Source organism: Podarcis gaigeae (genome assembly GCF_964106915.1).
Source record: "Podarcis gaigeae genome assembly, chromosome: 2".
Taxonomy (NCBI): domain Eukaryota; kingdom Metazoa; phylum Chordata; class Lepidosauria; order Squamata; family Lacertidae; genus Podarcis; species Podarcis gaigeae.
Window position 1 is genome coordinate 43,257,821 of NC_139679.1, and position 18,172 is coordinate 43,275,992.

The 18,172-nt window shown below is 41.9% G+C and overlaps 1 protein-coding gene across 1 annotated transcript in view; it reads right to left on the reverse strand.

Annotated features, from left to right (window-relative positions):
• Positions 1–18,172, reverse strand: part of DNAH9 (dynein axonemal heavy chain 9) — a 192,836-nt gene that overhangs the window by 91,447 nt on the left and 83,217 nt on the right. Inside the window, exons 39-45 of the mRNA XM_083725741.1 lie at positions 15,112–15,277; positions 14,235–14,337; positions 11,906–12,145; positions 5,693–5,854; positions 5,091–5,287; positions 2,000–2,162; positions 909–1,032 (exon numbers count right to left, since the gene is read on the reverse strand). Coding sequence (XP_083581867.1) covers positions 909–1,032; positions 2,000–2,162; positions 5,091–5,287; positions 5,693–5,854; positions 11,906–12,145; positions 14,235–14,337; positions 15,112–15,277 — 1,155 coding nt within the window. The remainder of the gene's footprint in view (positions 1–908; positions 1,033–1,999; positions 2,163–5,090; positions 5,288–5,692; positions 5,855–11,905; positions 12,146–14,234; positions 14,338–15,111; positions 15,278–18,172) is intronic.

Below are 18,172 nucleotides of genomic sequence, written 5' to 3' on the forward strand. Positions count from 1 at the left end.
ATCTCCCAAGATAAAGAAATAAAGCAAAGGAACAGAAGAAACAGTGAGGTGCAAACTGAAAATCAGCATTACAGAAAGAGCCATTTGTCATCATTCCACATCCCGGATGTAAATCGTTTCTTGCAGCCAAGGCGGAAACATCCAAAGTTACCACTACACCTATAGGCACCAAAGAGGCTATGTTTGTATTCTGACATTATGGAGAAGAGCACTTTGGGCTCATGAGCTCTCTGGTGTGGCCACATGGTAAAGAGTGGGGCCCTTCGCTTCCATTACCAGCTAACCCAATCACTCATTTCACCTGAATCAAGAACTTTTGTGCATGAGGGAATCAAGCCGGGATCATAAATCACAGTCTGAGGTTGGCCATTTTGCCAAACTAACCACTCTTTGTCCGGATTCAGACATAATGAATAATCTTCCTCATGGCTGTGCCAGAGAGGACACATATTTTAGCATCATGTGAGAACCAGGCCTGTGTATCTTTTTATCTTTCTAAAACATTCATAGTCCTATTAAACATCAGAAAGAACCTTCTGATAGTAAGAGCTATTTGACAGTGCAATGGATTCCTTGGGAGGTTGTAGACTCTCCTTCACTGGGGGTGGGGGTGGGGGTTAAGCAGACGTTGGATGGCCATCTGTCATGGATGCTTTAGTTGAGATTCCTGCATTGCAGGGGCTGGACAAGATGACCTCTGGGTACCTTCCAATTCTCCAGTTCTAGGATTCTACATCAGGCAACTTACAACAATTAAAATCACAACAAAACAAACATATCACAACAGCAATATCACAAGCCAACCAACAGTTGGATCTGATTTATGTGTGTTCTCTGGAAAACATTTCACAATTTTTGAGAAGCTCTTGGTTTGTCTGCCTAGATATTCAAATTGCCAAGATCCATACCTGAAGCAAGCAAGTCATTTACCAAAACTAAAAACCTCTCATCGGCCACTTGAGCGTCCGTCATGAGGAAGACGGTACCAACATTCTTTAGACCTGCTGTTATGTACTGTGCTGCCAGGTCTGCCTGCAGATACAAGAAAGGAAAAGGCATGTATATCGAAGCACCAAAAATTCGGCTATCTGCTATGAGGTGAAATTCCAACCATGCTGATGACTAAATTCAGAATTCAACCAAATATGCTGGTATGCCTGCAGAATAAATTGCATACATTTTTAACCACATTGCAGATCCTACTGAGTATTGTTGTACACACATGAAACTGTGGGAAGGAAATTTATAACCTCACATTCTATCCCAAGATGCATAATATCAAAGCTCAGCATTATTGTCTGAGTCACAATAGTCATTAAAATCTCCTTGCAAAGCTTTATTAGAAGATCAATAACTGGACAACACCACTACTCTGAATATTCACATCTTCCTTATACACTCCTCTTCAACACTGGTATTTAAAGAAAAAAATAAATGTATAATTAAAATTCTCTTGTCATTCCATCTGCCAGCCTGTGATGAACTTTCCTTAATGACTGATCTTTCTTAAAACAGATTCAAATGTTCAGCAACGATTTGTAGTTCTGCCCATGAGATTATACCACCACAGAAAGTAAGTATGGGGTGAGTGCTTATTTAAATGTACACTGAAATTAAAAGCTCTCTACAAATGGAAGGTTTCCAGCCTAGGGACCTGATTAGGTTAGGAATAGGCCGGGAGAACTCAATTTAGGAACACTTTCAAACTAAAACTCCTCACATGCATTCTGAGGCAGCGCTGTTGTGTGGACCTTTATGTAACTTTGGATGAACTCATTGTCTTGAAACTACTGAAGTTATATCACTGGGTGGGATTCAACTAATGAGTCCCATCAGCCAAAGCCCTGTGCAAGAACATCTCCTTGTGAAACAGGGCTTTCAGCATAAGTGTTTCTTTTGCACAGAGCAATTTAAAACACATTAAATTCTAAACAGAGTTATTCTAAGCTAACAGATAAACTTAAGTTTATTTTCACCCCCACTTTTATGAGCTGCTCACCTTCAGGTCAGGAATCCCATAGCCTTTCCTCAAGGTGATTTGGAAGACCTCCAGTGAGCTAATGAAAGCTGCCAATCTCGTCAGGCTCTGCTTGCCACTTCCTCCCACACCAACCAGTAGCGCATTACCTCTGGGAGATTCCAGGATACGATTGATACGGCAACTAAATAGGATGGTACACAACCACTTTGTATTATAGCGTGTTTCCTCTGTGGTACATTTCAGTATATGGCATTAGGGGTATCTCCTGTTATACTCAGAACTAGGTTCAAAATTTCAACCCATTATGACACCTGAATAGAAACACCAGTAAATCTATACCCAATTAGTAGCATTCTGAGTCCTCTTTCATCACTTTTTCTGCCTCTTAAATGGGATTTATATGCCTTTGCACCTCTCCAGCATGGACTGAACCTAACTGCATTTTTTGGAAACACAACTATAACAATCTATGTAATCTAGTATGCTAATAAGCAGTTCAATTGCCAGTGCCTTTGATTTACATATCTTGTGGAATCTGAAACTTAATGAAACCAGAGTTCTTGCTTAATGAACTTATCATGGTTCTGGAACCAGCAGGAAGACAGCACAGAAGAGATACTTCCTGAGAGGTAGGAACTACCCACCAATCTCAAACAGGTACTAACCCATCTAGGAGTTTTCTCCTAGGCGCAAGAAGAGAACGTATTAGCTCTATCCCCTTGCAAGCAAATCATTGCCATTCAGGCAAATGTCTCTGGACTATAATAGTTTAGGGTTTGAACACCATAATAATCCATGATTAACTGAAAATAGAAGCAAAGCTTTCCATTTGCACCTCCTCTTAGCCACACTGGAGGAGGAGAGGGGAGTATATGAGACCAGGCTTGTGCATGCAATCCAAATCACTGGGTGACAGAATAAGGAGCTACATTTGTTCATAGGCATGTAGGTATGTTGCTGTATTGGTACATTCTAAGTATGATGTGATGTGGCCCATGAAGTACAATCTGACCTTGAAGGACATTGTTCTCTACACTGTCCTTGCATTTTGCTGCCTTATTGTCACTACAACTCCTTGGTACATAGTAAACGTACCAGTAAATATCACAAAGAAATCATCACTTTCATTCATTTGGATTACACCGTCATTCTTGTAGTGCATGGCACCGATGATGTCTGGCTGCCTGCATACAAAGCCATTTGTTTTGTCTGGAGACGTGAACAAACCTTGACAAAGCCCAGCAATTATTAAAGTTATGAGCTTGCAAAGGAAGGGCTCAAAACCCTTTAGTGGTTAGTGAAGATGGATTTCAGCTTCTGAGCTACTGATTCAGCTATTAAAACCTAACTTCACTTCTTGTATGTCTAACGTTCAATTCATACCTGCTAAGGGTAAAGGAGGTGTTTATTTATAACCCAGCTATCTGCCAAGGCACTCAAGGCTGCATTTATATGAGAGGTGATATGCAAAAACAAAAGCAACAAATGCAAGCAATAAAGCCAAATATCATAAAATAGATTGTGCTCTCTACAGAAAAGGAAATAAAATCAAATACAGTAAGAACAAGAAGGTGTTGGAGATTTAAAGAAAGGCATTCATATTAAAAGCCTATTTTCAAAGCGGCTAACAATGATCTTTATTTCTCTTGAAAACTTTTGCAGGAATGGATTTTGACTGGTCTCCTTAGACAAGGAATGTCAGAGGCCTGGAGCAGCCATCAAAAAGGACCAGCATTGGGTCCCCACAGACCACTCTAAATAAATGAATAACTTCTCATGACGAGGGAGCCATAATATAACAAGGGTCTGATCTGCAAATCTTTTGTGGGCAAGTTTACAGGAGAAGACTTTTCCAGCTGTCCAGGACCTGGAATAAGAAGCAGGGGCCAAATCACTTAGCCGATTTTGTGGTCACCTTCTTCAATCCAAGCAACATTTCATCTGTTAGGAAGCCGGTCATGTGGCCTATGCCTTCTGCCATTCAATGCAAAAAGAAGCAGCTAATAGCATGCAGCATGAGATGGCAAATTCATCATTTTATATGGTTCATTTGTGCAAGTACCAGTAGCTTCTGCTACCTTTTTTTTTTTTGCCAAGGCTAAAAGATAATAATAATAATAATTTATTATTTGTACCCCGCCCATCTGGGTGGGTTTCCCCAGCCACTCTAGGCGGATTCCCGTGAAAGGGGTCACGTGACTCTGACCTCAGTCACAACTTTCTGCTCTTCAAGGAAGAACAAGAACCCTTCACTGACATCTAAAGCCAGGCTACAACCGGGGTGGGGGGAACAGGATGGGTCTGGCACCTGTCTGTAACATGCAGGGAGGCTCTGTGAGCAAATGTGGCAGCTTTCCTTTTACAAGCATGACACACCACATCACTGCGGGTGCCTGCCTTTGTGCACTGAACACCAGGTCCTGGTACAGCCTGGTCGGCACGAAACTACTCAAGATAAAATGCTCTCTAGTAACCAAATGGAATAAAAGCACTGTAGCATGCAGAGCCACTACGATTGTATTAAACATCAAGGCCCTCTGGTGCGGGAAATAAAAGGACGCTACACTCCCCAGCACACAAAGGAGGCGAGCAGCAAGTTTTGTATGCATTGTTCGCTTTTGTGACAGTGATTGAATTTGTTGCCTGGAGTTGCAGAAACAGTTAGACTGCCCCTCCCGCCCCTTTCTAATGAAAGAAATATCATTTTGTAACAGCTGGGAGAGATGGGGTTTGTGTGTGATCTGGCGTTCTGAAGAACATGCATTTGGGGCAGTCTCAGCATCCTTGCTTCTCAAACAACTAAAATCAAAGCCCATAGGCAACTGGAAAACCACTCACTGCATGTATCAAACCATCCTCAACAAATATATTTATAAGTGTCTTTTTCTTATCCTGCTGTTTATATAATGTGGCCTTCCTGAAGCCCCAGATTGACAAGCAATAACATTTTAGTATCCATTGTCCAAACAAAGAACTTGAATATTGTTTTTCAAAAGCCTTTGTCCACCCGTCTCCCCACCACTTTGAGGTGGGTTTGCAGACACACCACCATGCCCATCCCCAAGCGAGAGAAAGCTCAGAAGCACTCCAAACAAAACATCCCCCTTACACATGGCACATGGCATCTTCAAAGAGCACCAGGTTCATGGTAGAGTTGACCTCGTTGTGATTCTCTAAGGCTTCCACCAGAATCTGATTCAGTGATTCCCAGCTCTGAACAGGCATGTACTTGGGCTCTCCAATGCCTTTTACAAAATGGCAAAACATGTTCATCTTCCTAGCCTGTTCCAGGGTGTCCTCTATTTCCTAATGAGAAAGAACAAAGAAACACAATGTTCGGTTTCAGAAAAGATGAAGCCCATCCAAATCCAGCAAAACAAAAAACAAACAAGCAAATAGAAATGCATGATCTGTTGTCTGTTGAGGAGGGGGGGAAATAAAAAAATAAAAATTGTATGCTTATGATCAGGCTCTCACCCCAGCCCCTGCTTTCAGACACAGCACAGTTCACCTCCCTTTTACATTTCGGTGTAATGGTCCATTCTGGGTGATGGTTACTTGGACACAGAGACACTCAAATAACATGATGCTTATCCAGGTCAAAGATTCTGTTCCCACGATGGAGGAGAAAACAGGCATACCACCCTCTTCATCACTCTACGTTTGACTTTTGCTTCAGGTAAGCAACTGAAATGGGCCTGCATCACTTACATCATAGAACTTCTTCACCGTCTCTGTCTGCAGTTTATCAAAGAGGACAAAGTCCTTTTCATCAACCATCTTATCCCGGTAAACACGACTGGATTCATGCAAGTACAGCTTTACTAAGTCATGGGGAGCCTTCAAACACTCAGGAGTTGAAAACAGAATACCCTGGAAGCAAAGAGATGCATATGACACACAGATCATTTTTGGCACGGATGCAGAGCTGCAGGTCTAGCTGTGAAAGCAAAGTGAGAGATTCAAATGGCAGCTTGTGCAATTGCCATGTTTGGGAAAGTGTCAGTCCCACTTTATTCCATGCAATGAGGTTCTTGTTTTGCACGACACAGGCTACCTCGCAACCCCTTCCTAGCATTTCAGGCTGAGTTCTGTGGATGCTAGCCTACTCACAACTAAAATCACAAAGCAACATATGCACAAGATCTGTGTGCTAAAAGGAACAAATACTTCCCCATGCCACTGCCATCTTTCTTGATCAATTAGACTTGCTGTTCTACAGACAGTGAAAGAGTGAGGGGGCATGACTCTGAATGCTGCGAGACAACCTATTTACTGAGCCTTCATCCCGATTTGTTTGCAGTGAAGTTATATAATGTTGATTCAAGCAATTATTATCCCGCACTTTCTAGTGTGTTTTCCCATCACTTTCCTTACCGCAAAACCTCCAGGGAGGTGGTAAGTTTGTTGGGCAATTGCACCAAATCCACTTTTATTATGCAACCTGAATTTGTTCATTGTAACCTGCTAAATAGCAACAATCTGAAAGCAACCCCAATCATTTGACCCTTCTTATCACAAAAACAAAATGCATTTTAACTTAAGTGTGCTAAGGGGTAATAAGCCCACATGAAGTGATCTTGTATGCATACTCTAGCTCAAGTTGCCCCTGAGGAGCAACTTGTAATGAGAACAAAATAAAAAGAGAGAGAGAATGTTGTTCCCTCAAGAAGAATAGCCCATTTCAAAACCTTAAGCTTTGCAGAAGAGAAGATTGGCCGTATTCTATTAGATCCACCCCAAACCTAGTCCTATCCTGAATTATGCACAGATACAACCTCTGATTTTAGTGGGATTCACGCCCACTAACTTGGTACACCAATTAGGATTATAACAAAAGAATAAAGTTGCAATTAATTGTATTCATTGTTCCGGAACCTCCCAGTGCTGTCCTGATTTAACTTGTAGCAGACAACAAAAATGCAGGCCACACACACTACCTCATACGCAACCATTTCCTGCAGACAATGCTATTCACATTTCTGCAGGACAAAAGCAGCCTGGGAATAAAACTGGATGGTTTTTTAAAAAACTGACTTTAATCAGGCAGATATTGCCTCAAGAAAACATTAATTTCTGCTAGGTAATTGTGGCATGTTTATGACACCTTCTAAAAATGCATATGGAAGTGTCTCTTTCAAATAGAAATCCTTTTTAACGAAGTCCATTAGCAATATCTATGGGTCTGGTGACATTAAATTTAAAAGAAAACCTCTACTGAGTTATTCAGAAATTCTAAGATGCACTTAAAAGTAATTGAAAACGCCTTGCTTCTTCCAGCTATTCCACATTTTGAAGTTTGAGCACAAATGGACATGCATTCCTTCAACTAAAATGTGTGGTTAAAAACAACAGCCTAGCAGCCTTACACACACTCTCTCTCTCTCTCTCTATATATATATATATGAATGTCGTAGCAACAACAATCCTTGAAAATAACAAGAATGATTAGATTTCCTTGAGGACAGACCACATCCTTTTTTAGTCTGTAACAAACCAATTTAATGTCCATAGTGTGCCACACACTCAACACAGATATGAATGGCAAGAATAAAAATATCTAGTGAAGAACAGATAACATTTTCTTAACAAATCTACAACTATAGCCAGTATTCTATTTCTTAAAAGAGGTGCCACAAAACTGCTCCCTGTGACCTGAAACATTTGCCCTAATCCAAATTATTTTGGGATCAGCTGTAAGGGAAAGACACTCTCAGTATGTTCAGTGGTACTCTGTTCTTTAAGTACGCTTTGGAGCTAAGCTCGGCAAAGCTTTGTTTCACTACATCCTGAACACGATACAAATTCCCAAAGAAACCAATAACAAATTCTACACTCCGTGCCTTCTACTCCTTTCCAGAGATATTTTTATTGCAAACCAAATCCTATCAACCAAGATAAACCTTTACTGCTCTCAACAAAATCCCTTTAAAAAACCCTGCCCAATTTTAGAATAGGTCATTCCAATCTATGCTACACGCAGGGAGTAACCAGTCCTACCCGGGTATTATTATTCTTTAGAAACCAAACAAATATTGTGAATTTTAAATGGACGGTGCAATTTGTAGGTTTAGACTGGAAGTAGGTTTAGACTGGAGAGCCAGTGTGGTGTAGTGGTTAGGAGCGGTAGTCTTGTAATCTGGGGAACTGGGTTCGCGTCTCCACTCCTCCACATGCAGCTGCTGGGTGACCTTGGGCTAGTCACACTTCTCTGAAGTCTCTCAGCCCCACTCACCTCACAGAGTGTTTGTTGTGGGGGAGGAAGGGAAAGGAGAATGTTAGCCGTTTTGAAACTCCTTAAAGGGAGTGAAAGGTGGGATATCAAATCCAAACTCTTCTTCTTCTTCTAGACCCATCACACCCAAAACCAGGTGAAGTCACCACCATCTTGATTCAGTGCACTAGTGAAAGTTATTGTGCTTGCTTCCACTTGTAGGACTGGTGATCTGAATATAGCATGATATGGCCAAGCTGCCATTGTACTATTCAGTGGTTTTGTTCCTTTCACAGACTTTTTCAGCCTGGCCAAAGAAAAGTTGTCCAGAGTCGCAATCTCACTTAAGTGAGCTTCCAGGGCATTAACATTCCACTGCACATCCTCTCCAGGCGTGAACTAGAGAAACTGATTAAGAGATACAGCTGGGATAAGGCTTCACCAGAGAGCAATAGCTTAGCGAGTGGTATAATAACAATTAGTCCGGGGAGCAATACAATTTGAGCAGTGAAGCTGGGTAATATGGTAATTATGCACAGTAAGAAATATTTTTGCACTTCCACCGTGCTTTGGAGCAACATCAAAGAGCAAAGATAGTGCTGAAGTTTTTTACTTCTGCAGAGCAGAGATGCCTCAATATGGATCCCACGTTTTTAAACAAAAGAGAACCACATAGCGTGGATTTGGGCTGTCAAATCTGCTGGAAGCAAGAGCTTCCGCCTTCACCCCATTGATGTTAAGACCTTTAAAAAAATTTTCCAAACCTTCAGCTGGTGCAGAATACAGTAGCCAAGTTTTTTTTTTAAGAGGTCATCATAAGAAAGGGAAAAACATGGCAGATTAAACAGCTTTAAAATATCACATAGCTGTTAACCGTAGGGCACTCCCTCACAGCAGCAATGACCTTTACAGCTCCATATGGCCTGTATTCCTCAAGCAACACCTTCTCTTGTATGGACCTCCCACAACTGCTAAGACACCCACATGAGCTTCTGTGCTCATGGAACAGGGCTTTCTCTGTTGCTGCATGTCAGGTGCTGATGTGGTTGCTCGGGAGCAAACAGGCAAGACTCCAACCTGGCTTTTCTAGGCTTTATTATCCGTACAATCTATTTACAGTGCAGAGTGTCACAAGTCCATGTCTGCTCAGTTGCTAGCAGAATCTGGGAGTGGGCAGTCCTTATACCATCCCCAGAATAACAGCCGTGTGACCCCCAACTTTCTCCTCCCCTCTCTGCGCCGAAGACTACTGCGCAGAACGGGCGCTGGCAAAGGGGGACTTGCCTCCCCTCCGCTTTGCTCAGGCTCTCCCTAGCATCTTCTGATCCTTGCACCCCCTCCCCACTGGAGGTGTGGCTTCCCTCCTCGCAAGAGGAAGAACTACTTCGTAAGATCTTCGGAGGCTCCCTGTGACACAACTGCCCTTTCACCTCTCGCCTCTGAGCTGATGGCAGCTCCCTGACACAGCACCACGATGATACACTGTGCTTCTAAGGCCAAGTGCCCTGCTCTGTCTTTTTTACTCTGAAATATCTAAAGACAACCATCCAGTATCCTCAAACTGTTTAATGACTGGTGCAAACTGTGGTCTATATTGTTATTTCTTATGCTTATGCTCAGTTGTTGCTGCTGCTGCTGCTGCTTGGCCTTGTTTTAATCATTTACACTGCCATTGTCACACATTGTTTTCTTTATTTTTTTAAACAGGAAATGGTATAGAAGTTACATAAATATACCTGTGCTACTACATCATTCGAGAGAAGAAAAGGGGGGGAGGGATTGTTTTACAGCAACAACATGCTTACAAGCTTGCCTTGCACTGATTTCCATTGTATCATCCAAGTGAGCAATCTGGACAGATGCATAATACAGTGTGCATATGACAAAGGTCTCAATTCAGCACAGTCTTCTATTTCAGATAAGCTGAGATATCAGACCACACACCTGTACCATGGATTTCACCATACCAAGTTTCTTTCATCTTAGATGTCATAGGCAAAGCAGGAGCAGTTTTGTAGCAAAATTTAAAAACAACCATATCAAGTACACAAGAGTCACAGAAAGCAAGAGCATCCATATATTTCACTCTCACTTTATAAATTACCCAAGGACTGTTATTTTATACGTGTCAAAAATCTGCCAGGAGCAGATTATATATGGGGAAGTCTCACTGACTTCAACAGGGCCAAGAGGACACGAGAATGGCAGCAGCCAAGTTCTATAATAAACTTTCTCAATTCTTTGCTTTTACAAAGAAACATTAATTTTCTCTCTCCTTTTTTCTCTCTCACACATATATATACTGCTGACAATCAGGTGTGCAAAATGCAACACCCATCTGGAAGGTTTCCTTTATACTCTCAGTGATTTCTGTTCCTGGTAATTTGAAACTTGTCAACTAAAGTAACTAAGTCTGGCTATTTTATCAGATTGGGGATGGTTTCAAGGAGAAGGAGGAACCTTATGCAACCAACTTTGCTCACACACAAACCATCTTTCAGCTCTTGCCGATAGTAATAAATACACAGTGGCCCTTTGATTACTTCACACAAAACGTGCCTGGGACTTTTTGCAATAAAATCCAGCAAACCCTTTTCATACAGGAAATAAGCATAACTTGGAGGTAATTATTCAAAGTAATTATTGTTTAAATTCTGATCTGCCTTAATCGGTTTGTAGCCATCCACAGAGCTGGTGCTGTATGAGAGATATATGGATGTAGCGATTAATTAATACAGAAATATGAGAAAATAATGAACAAATGTATTTCTGGGATAGAGCACAAAAGGAAGTCAGTTTACTCATGGGCTAATGTACTATGAAGCAACAGATATGCAAAAAAAATGCCACAGGGTGCTTGAACTGAGCAGGCTGCTGACTATCAGTGCTTGGATTTGCATGCATTTTGTGTAAGATGCACTTGAATTGTGAACATCTCAAGTAACCTGAAAAACAGCTGTTGTAAGAGCAACCCTCAAGTGTCCTCAATACTGAAAGCCATTAAACACTGAACCACTTGATTTCTTTCCTAAGATAAAGGAGATGTTAAAGGGCCACTACATTTTTGCATTTGCATCAACATTAGCAGTTAAAAGGGAGTTTCTGGTGTCTAATGCCAAGCAAATTGCAAAACAGGAAGCGATAGCCTCAAACCAATTTTAGCATTATGTTCTTTCCAGAATGAAAATGAAAGCCACTTAATGCAACTAGGTAGAAAGACAATCAGAGCTTCTTATGACACAAGCACATTTATTGTTGATTATTTTTTTTTAAAGCCTTCTAGTTTACAGTCTCTGCAACATGACAACAACACAGAAAGCAAAGTGCAGTTTCCAGCATTCTCAGGAAAGGATCGAACAATGTATAAGGCAACTGCAGGACTGAAAAGTTGGAATAAAGCATAACTGTGCGGCATATAACCAAAACAGTCTGTCTGTGTTTATGTGAGCAAAATCCACTTGACAGTCTCCAGTGAGTGAAGTGTCACCATGGGCCTCTAAACAAGACCCCTTTGACCACTGTGTATCCCATTTAATCCTAGGAAAGACAAACAATATCTCATGGCCACTGCATCGGGCATACATTACATATTACCATGCTATGGCATGTCATGGTTCTATACAGCATCAGCATCACTCCTTTTCATTTCTAATTTCAAAGTTTAATTTAGCTAAGAGAGCACACAGCTCCCAACTGGAAGAGCTACTTACTTGGAAGACATTGGACAAATCTCTCAGGTTGAAGTTGTAATGAAATTTGATAGCTGTTGGCAGGAATGTTGCCGCCACTTTCACGTGCAGGGCAAGAGCCAGACTTATTAACTGCTGTGATGATTTCTGTAAAGCCACAGAGAAGTTCCCCCGCTTCAGGTGCTGAGTTAGGATGGTGCTGTAAATCGTGGACAGAGCATCTGACCCAGGGAATGAGAGAGCAAACACACTGAAGTGGCGCTGCATAAAGGAAAACACAATACAGACTAGTAGGTATTGCATGTAACAGAAATAGGATGGGTTTGGGCAGAATCACTTTCACTGGCGCAACTTTTCCCTTGACCTGATAATAGCAAATGCCTGAGAGTTTTCATACAAAGGGAAGAATCATCAATCACACCCAGTGGGCCACAGACAAGTACTCAAGTGAAACTCATAAATAAAACATGGATAGAGATGGTGATGCTGGATCATAGGCCCAAGGCCACATGTAGAGCAGTGCTTGACCTATATTGCACACCTCATTCTTCCTAACTCCCAGATGTTGGACACTGAGAAATCTGCCTACCAGGGAAATAATGGCATCACTAGATAATTCTAAGCTAACTTCCTGCTACAAAACTACTACTACTACAAAGGACATGGGTGGTGTTGTGGTCTACACCACTGAGCCTCTTGGGCTTGCTGATCGGAAGGTCGGCAGTTTGAATCTATGTGACAGGATGAGCTCCTGTTGCTCTGTCCCAGCTTCTGCCAACCTAGCAGTTCAAAAGCACACCACTGCACATAGATAAATAGGTACCGCTGCAGTGGGAAGGTAAATGGCATTTCTGTGCACTCTGGCTTCCATCACAGTGTCCCGTTGCGCCAGAAGCAGTTTAGTCATGCTGGCCACATGACCCAGAAAGCTGTCTGTGGACAAATGCCGGCTCCCTCGGCCTGAAAAGCGAGATGAGCACCGCACCCCATAGTCGCCTTTGACTGGACTTAACCATCCAGGGGTCCTTTACTACAAGAGGGCAAAGCATTTGACGTGACACTTAAAACAGTAGCAGCACTTGTACTAATAAATAAAGTACTGCTTTAAGAATGTTGAAATCTGCCCCTATCCATTATTACAGAAATCCAAACAACTCTGCAAGATATCTAAGTATATTCCTCCTGTGTTGCTACTTAAGAATAGGGAAGGCTGTGGTTGCAAGACAGTGGCTTTTGCCATAGACCAACTTGGTCTCTGAACAAGGAATTTTCCAGCTAATACAAGAGGCACTGAACTATGCCAGTTTTCAGGTGCCTTATCCCTCTCCTTAAAATAAAAAAAATCAAAGTCACACTTTTAAATTACCAAAGTAACAAACAGGTTAGAAGGGTCCTGTGATTCTTCTTGTAAAGGATATTTGCCAAGCAATTAGCATATAATCCCACTACAACAGGACACCCACTGCAACCTATCACTTGGCTTCCTAGTGTTTACATGGCAAAACACCAATTTCATCTGTGAATTCAACAAGAATCTTCATACCCAAAAAGCTCCAGCCCTTTCGATATGGGCTTTTTAATCAGGGATATGGGCTGGATGAAAATGCTTGCTGAAGTATATGTTAGAAAGTAGAAAAAGAAATTAGAAGCCAGTGAAAAAGAAACAATGATGTTCACTGTCCTTGGTCCTGAAATATAATTATATTGGAACTGTATTATGAAATCAGATTCCAACACAGGAGATGCAATATAGAGATTTTATGATGTTTAAAAACAGCAAAGCACTGACAGGGGAATGAATGGGCTCTACACAGGGAAGTTGGTACTAATAATAAAATAAAGCTGATCAGAAGGTCAGCAGTTCGAGTCCCCGCGACGGGGTGAGCTCCTGTTGCTCGGTCCCTGCTCCTGCCAACCTAGCAGTTCAAAAGCACGTCAAAGTGCAAGTAGATAAAGTGGTACCGTTCCGGCGGGAAGGTAAACGGCGTTTCTGTGTGCTGCTCTGGTTTGCCAAAAGTGGCTTAGTCATGCTGGCCACATGACCCGGAAGCTGTACGCAGGCTCCTTCGGCCAATAAAGCGAGATGAGCACCGCAACCCCAGAGTTGTCCGTGACTGGACTTAACGGTCAGGGGTCCCTTTACCTTTTAAGTTCAGTACATCTTACACCCCACTTTCTTCTCATATCCAGAAAACATTGCTAAGTTTTACTTCAAAGTTTTCTTTTCTTAAAGTTTGTCTTCAAATGGAGACCATCTAGCATAGCTTGCAAACAAATGAGAGTGTTAATCCTTCCAAAGACTGAGTGAACCCAACAGCGGCTTTCTCCTTGCCAGGTGAACAAGCAATACCTGCAAGCGTGGGTTGATAGTGAAGCTGCCTGCTGTGGGATTCATGCACGACACGTACTGCACATTCATGATCTCCTTCAGGGACAGCTTGTTTCTGTCATACCTTTGCCAGAAGAAGAAAAAAGAAAAGAATGCATCACCCTAATCACATCCTATTAGTGACAAACAAACAGCAGTGTGCCTGCCGGACTTTGCCAAGTCTCAAGCAGCATGTCAGATGTGCACTGGGCACCTGCTGTATCCCAGCTGCTTTCAATTAATATTCCAACAGAGGTTGCACAATATTGGGGAATATGGCTAGGATTCGCATATGTCTGCATAACATCTAGCACAGCAGGGACTCTATATCAGGGAGAGTATCACACTTCCATTACTGTATTTACAGGCAATGCTCTAGGACAGGGGTCAGCAACCTGCGGCCCATGGGCCACAAGCGGCCCATGGAGGCAGTTTAACCAGCTCACAAGCTGCCCCCAAACTGAGCCACCCACTTGGCGAATCCCTGTGTGTTGCGCTAAGCTGCCGCAGTGTAGGGACTTGCTTCTGCGGTGCCGGAAATCACGTCTGCGCATGCCCAGACGCCAGAAATCGTGCTCACAAGTGCACACAATCCAGCCCACAGAAAGATCTCTGCAGGACTTGACCGGCCCAGGCAGGTAAAACCTTGCCGACCCCTGCTCTAGAGCATGATGAGTGGGATAGAAATTCAGCAAATAAATACTAATAAATTAGCCCAAAGGCAAACTTGAGAGAAAATACACATATAACATATGTCTTTAAGAGGGTCTGAAAGTGATAGGGAAACAGAACAGAATTATGGCTAAACACATGCCGAAGTGACAAGGACTATAAATAGACAGATCTATCCCTATTTTACCAGTGCCCATAGTCCAGATGTTGCCGAATCAGTGTATGAGGCTGGACTGTTCCATAAGTGTCTACTTCAGGCATATTCATGTCATCGATGAAGTAGATAAGCTTCTTGGTGCCAGGAGGGCCGTAATTCCTTCCTGCCTTTTTATCCAGCGGCTTCTCAAGAACAGCTGTGAGGAAACAAAGGCTCAGAGTTTTCAAAAGTGTTCTTTCCAACACTGTGATACTAATCCAGAATATGAACTGTAAGGCAGCTAGAAAGTGGTGACTCCCTTTGATGAGGAACCATACCCCTGGTGCCTGTACAGGTATGTGGTGAAAGTGGTGTGCCGCCTTACAATTATTTACAGAAACAAGAGAATGAAGAAAGGCTGATGAAAGGATTGCAATGGCTGAGGTTTAGCAGACTGCCAAGGCAAAAAGAGAAAAAATGATAGGCAGAACCTAAAACAGGAATAAGAAACCTACAGCCGTCTAGATATTGTTAGACTCCATCTCCCAACAGCTGAACCTTGGCCAATGTTCAGCAGTTATAGACCAGCAACATCTGGAGTTTAAGTACATCCTTGGTTTAAGTTAGGAGTGACTGAATATGGGAAAAGAAAGAAGAATAAAATGTCTCATCCAGAGTTGTATCCAAGCTAACGCTGAATAACACAACCTACCAGCGTAAGGATTTCTACTTGTGCACTGGAACCTCCACCTTCTCCTCCCCCTGAATGGCCCCCTAAACCAGTTCTATGAGTTTCCCCCAACCCTCTGGAGCAGATTTGGGTAGGGTGCAGAACACACACTTGGGAGAGGAGGAGAGGAAGTTATGTGGTGCTAGTGGAAATTTTTGCACTGATTGGAATATGTATGGTTTTGTTGTTGTTTTTTAATACCACCCTCAAACTGCAATCCTTAGGAGATGAAGCAAAAGGGACATTATCATGGTAGAGAGAAAACAAAGAGGGAAGACACACAAGTCACTTCTGCTGACAGTTTAAGATGCCACATCTCTAATGGAATGCAGGGATGTGGGACATATTTAAACAATACTTGGACTGGAAGAGGGAATTTGCAGTACTGGCATATACTGAAATATACAATGCAATGATTTCATATCATACATTTTCCTTACTGGATGCTAAGGAAAGAAGAGAAGGGGAACTCTATGCAGAGCTGCTGTTTTTTGACAGAGGCTCCACAATCAGCATCATATTTAGACCCAATATTGGGCAGCAGTCTTAAATGCAACCAGTTTTGGCTCCCAGGAGAGTGTGGCATGCATGTTTCTCAGGGGGGGGAAATGATTTTTGTTTGCATCTGCAAAAAAAAGTGAAGCAGCCTGTAGCATTGGATAAAGACCAAAGGGTAGGATAAAGACTGAAAAACTGAGATGAAAAGCCCACTAAAATTAGTCAATAAAACACTTTTGGCAGCACAGTTGTATTTTTTAATGTGTAATGGTTCTACGGTGCAGATCATAATTCATCCAAGATATTGATCTATTTATCCTTGGCCCCTGAACCATTTTTTGGCTTATCAGAAACAATGAGGAGTCACTCACAAGAAGAAAGCCATTGTGTGTTGTGGCAAACCATTTATAGGGGCTCTAGAAGATATCGATCAGAACTGTCAAGCAGCTTTCTCTCAAAGGCGTGGAATGCAACCCTATTTTTTTGGTAAGAAGATGACCAAGTTACACGCTTTGGTATTTGGACATCTATATGCATGCTTATTACCCAGACGGTCAACAACCTGTTGTCTGAAGCCGTGCAATGAATATTTGAATTCAAAGCTAGTCAGCTGAATACATGAGAGATTAACCTGTGCAAATATTGCACAAAACCAAGTGATCAAGACTGCTAAGCTAGAACGAAGGGCTAGTTTGGCCTGAGAAACATTCATCAAACTGAAGCCTTTGTCGCAGAAAGGTAACACTTTGTCCAAAGTGAAATTGGAAATTGTACAATACAAGCTTCTTACTAGTCATCGCTCAAACATGCTGAATCTTACACATGGACAATAGGAACAGAAAGCAGCTTGATGTCAAGGTAAGGCGCCACAGGCAAATTAGAGGTTTATGTAGATGGACAGAGGAAAATCATCCAAATGAATGCCACAATTTCTTTTGCACAGTGCAACAAGGCATAAACAAGTCCTTTCTTCAAATCACTGAACTTATGGCATTCAACAGTAAGCAACAGTCATGATTCCTCTTGCATTGTGATTATGGTCTGAAACATAGTCTTGGGCTAAGGGGGACAATACTGGCTAAGGTGCCCATATTGTGTGAATAATCCCTGGCTGGGAAGACCAGGACAAATTGTTAAGAAAAGAAAGAGTAGGGTTAAAAGGAAGTGGTGCTCACTAGAATAGGATTTGCTTTTGGGAGGACTATGCAAGAAGGCAGTGTCCCAGATGGTAATAATAAGTTCTTGGCTCCTTTTATTTGCCCCCTCCTGTCCTGCATTTGGTACACAACAGAAATGTCTGGATGTGTACTCTTTTTTAAAAAAAAATCATCAATGTTTTATGACAACAAACTGATGTTTTAAAAAGTGCCAAGGTTTGCTTCTCCCACATTTTCATCTCTCTAGGCAAATTGCTTTGCCAAAAGCATCACTATCATGGCAACTTCACATATTTGTTCTTTGACATAGTAATCGCTGTGCCACCAAAAGCATGTACATTTTAATGTATGTGCAACAGCACAAGTATTTACCCTGAGTGCAAATATCAAGAAGCAGCTGCATGTATCAACATATCTGTGTTGAACAAGATATTTGCACTGGCTTATATACATTACAAGGTACAAACTGCTAATTTTCTATTGCCTTATTTTTAAAAAATAAACTGGCAGTTCTTAGTAGCCTTTCATCATAGTAGCAAAGCCTGCAATAATGTTTTCAAAGATCAGCATCTTGCAATTGACAATGAACTTCTCAACAATCACCAAGCTATTAAGGGCGTGCTATCATTTGCTTTTCACTAAACTGATCACATCTTTGCAGGTTATTAAAAATGCTTTTTGTTTTGTATTTAGCATCCACTGCTAAGAATCCATCTCATCTTGACAG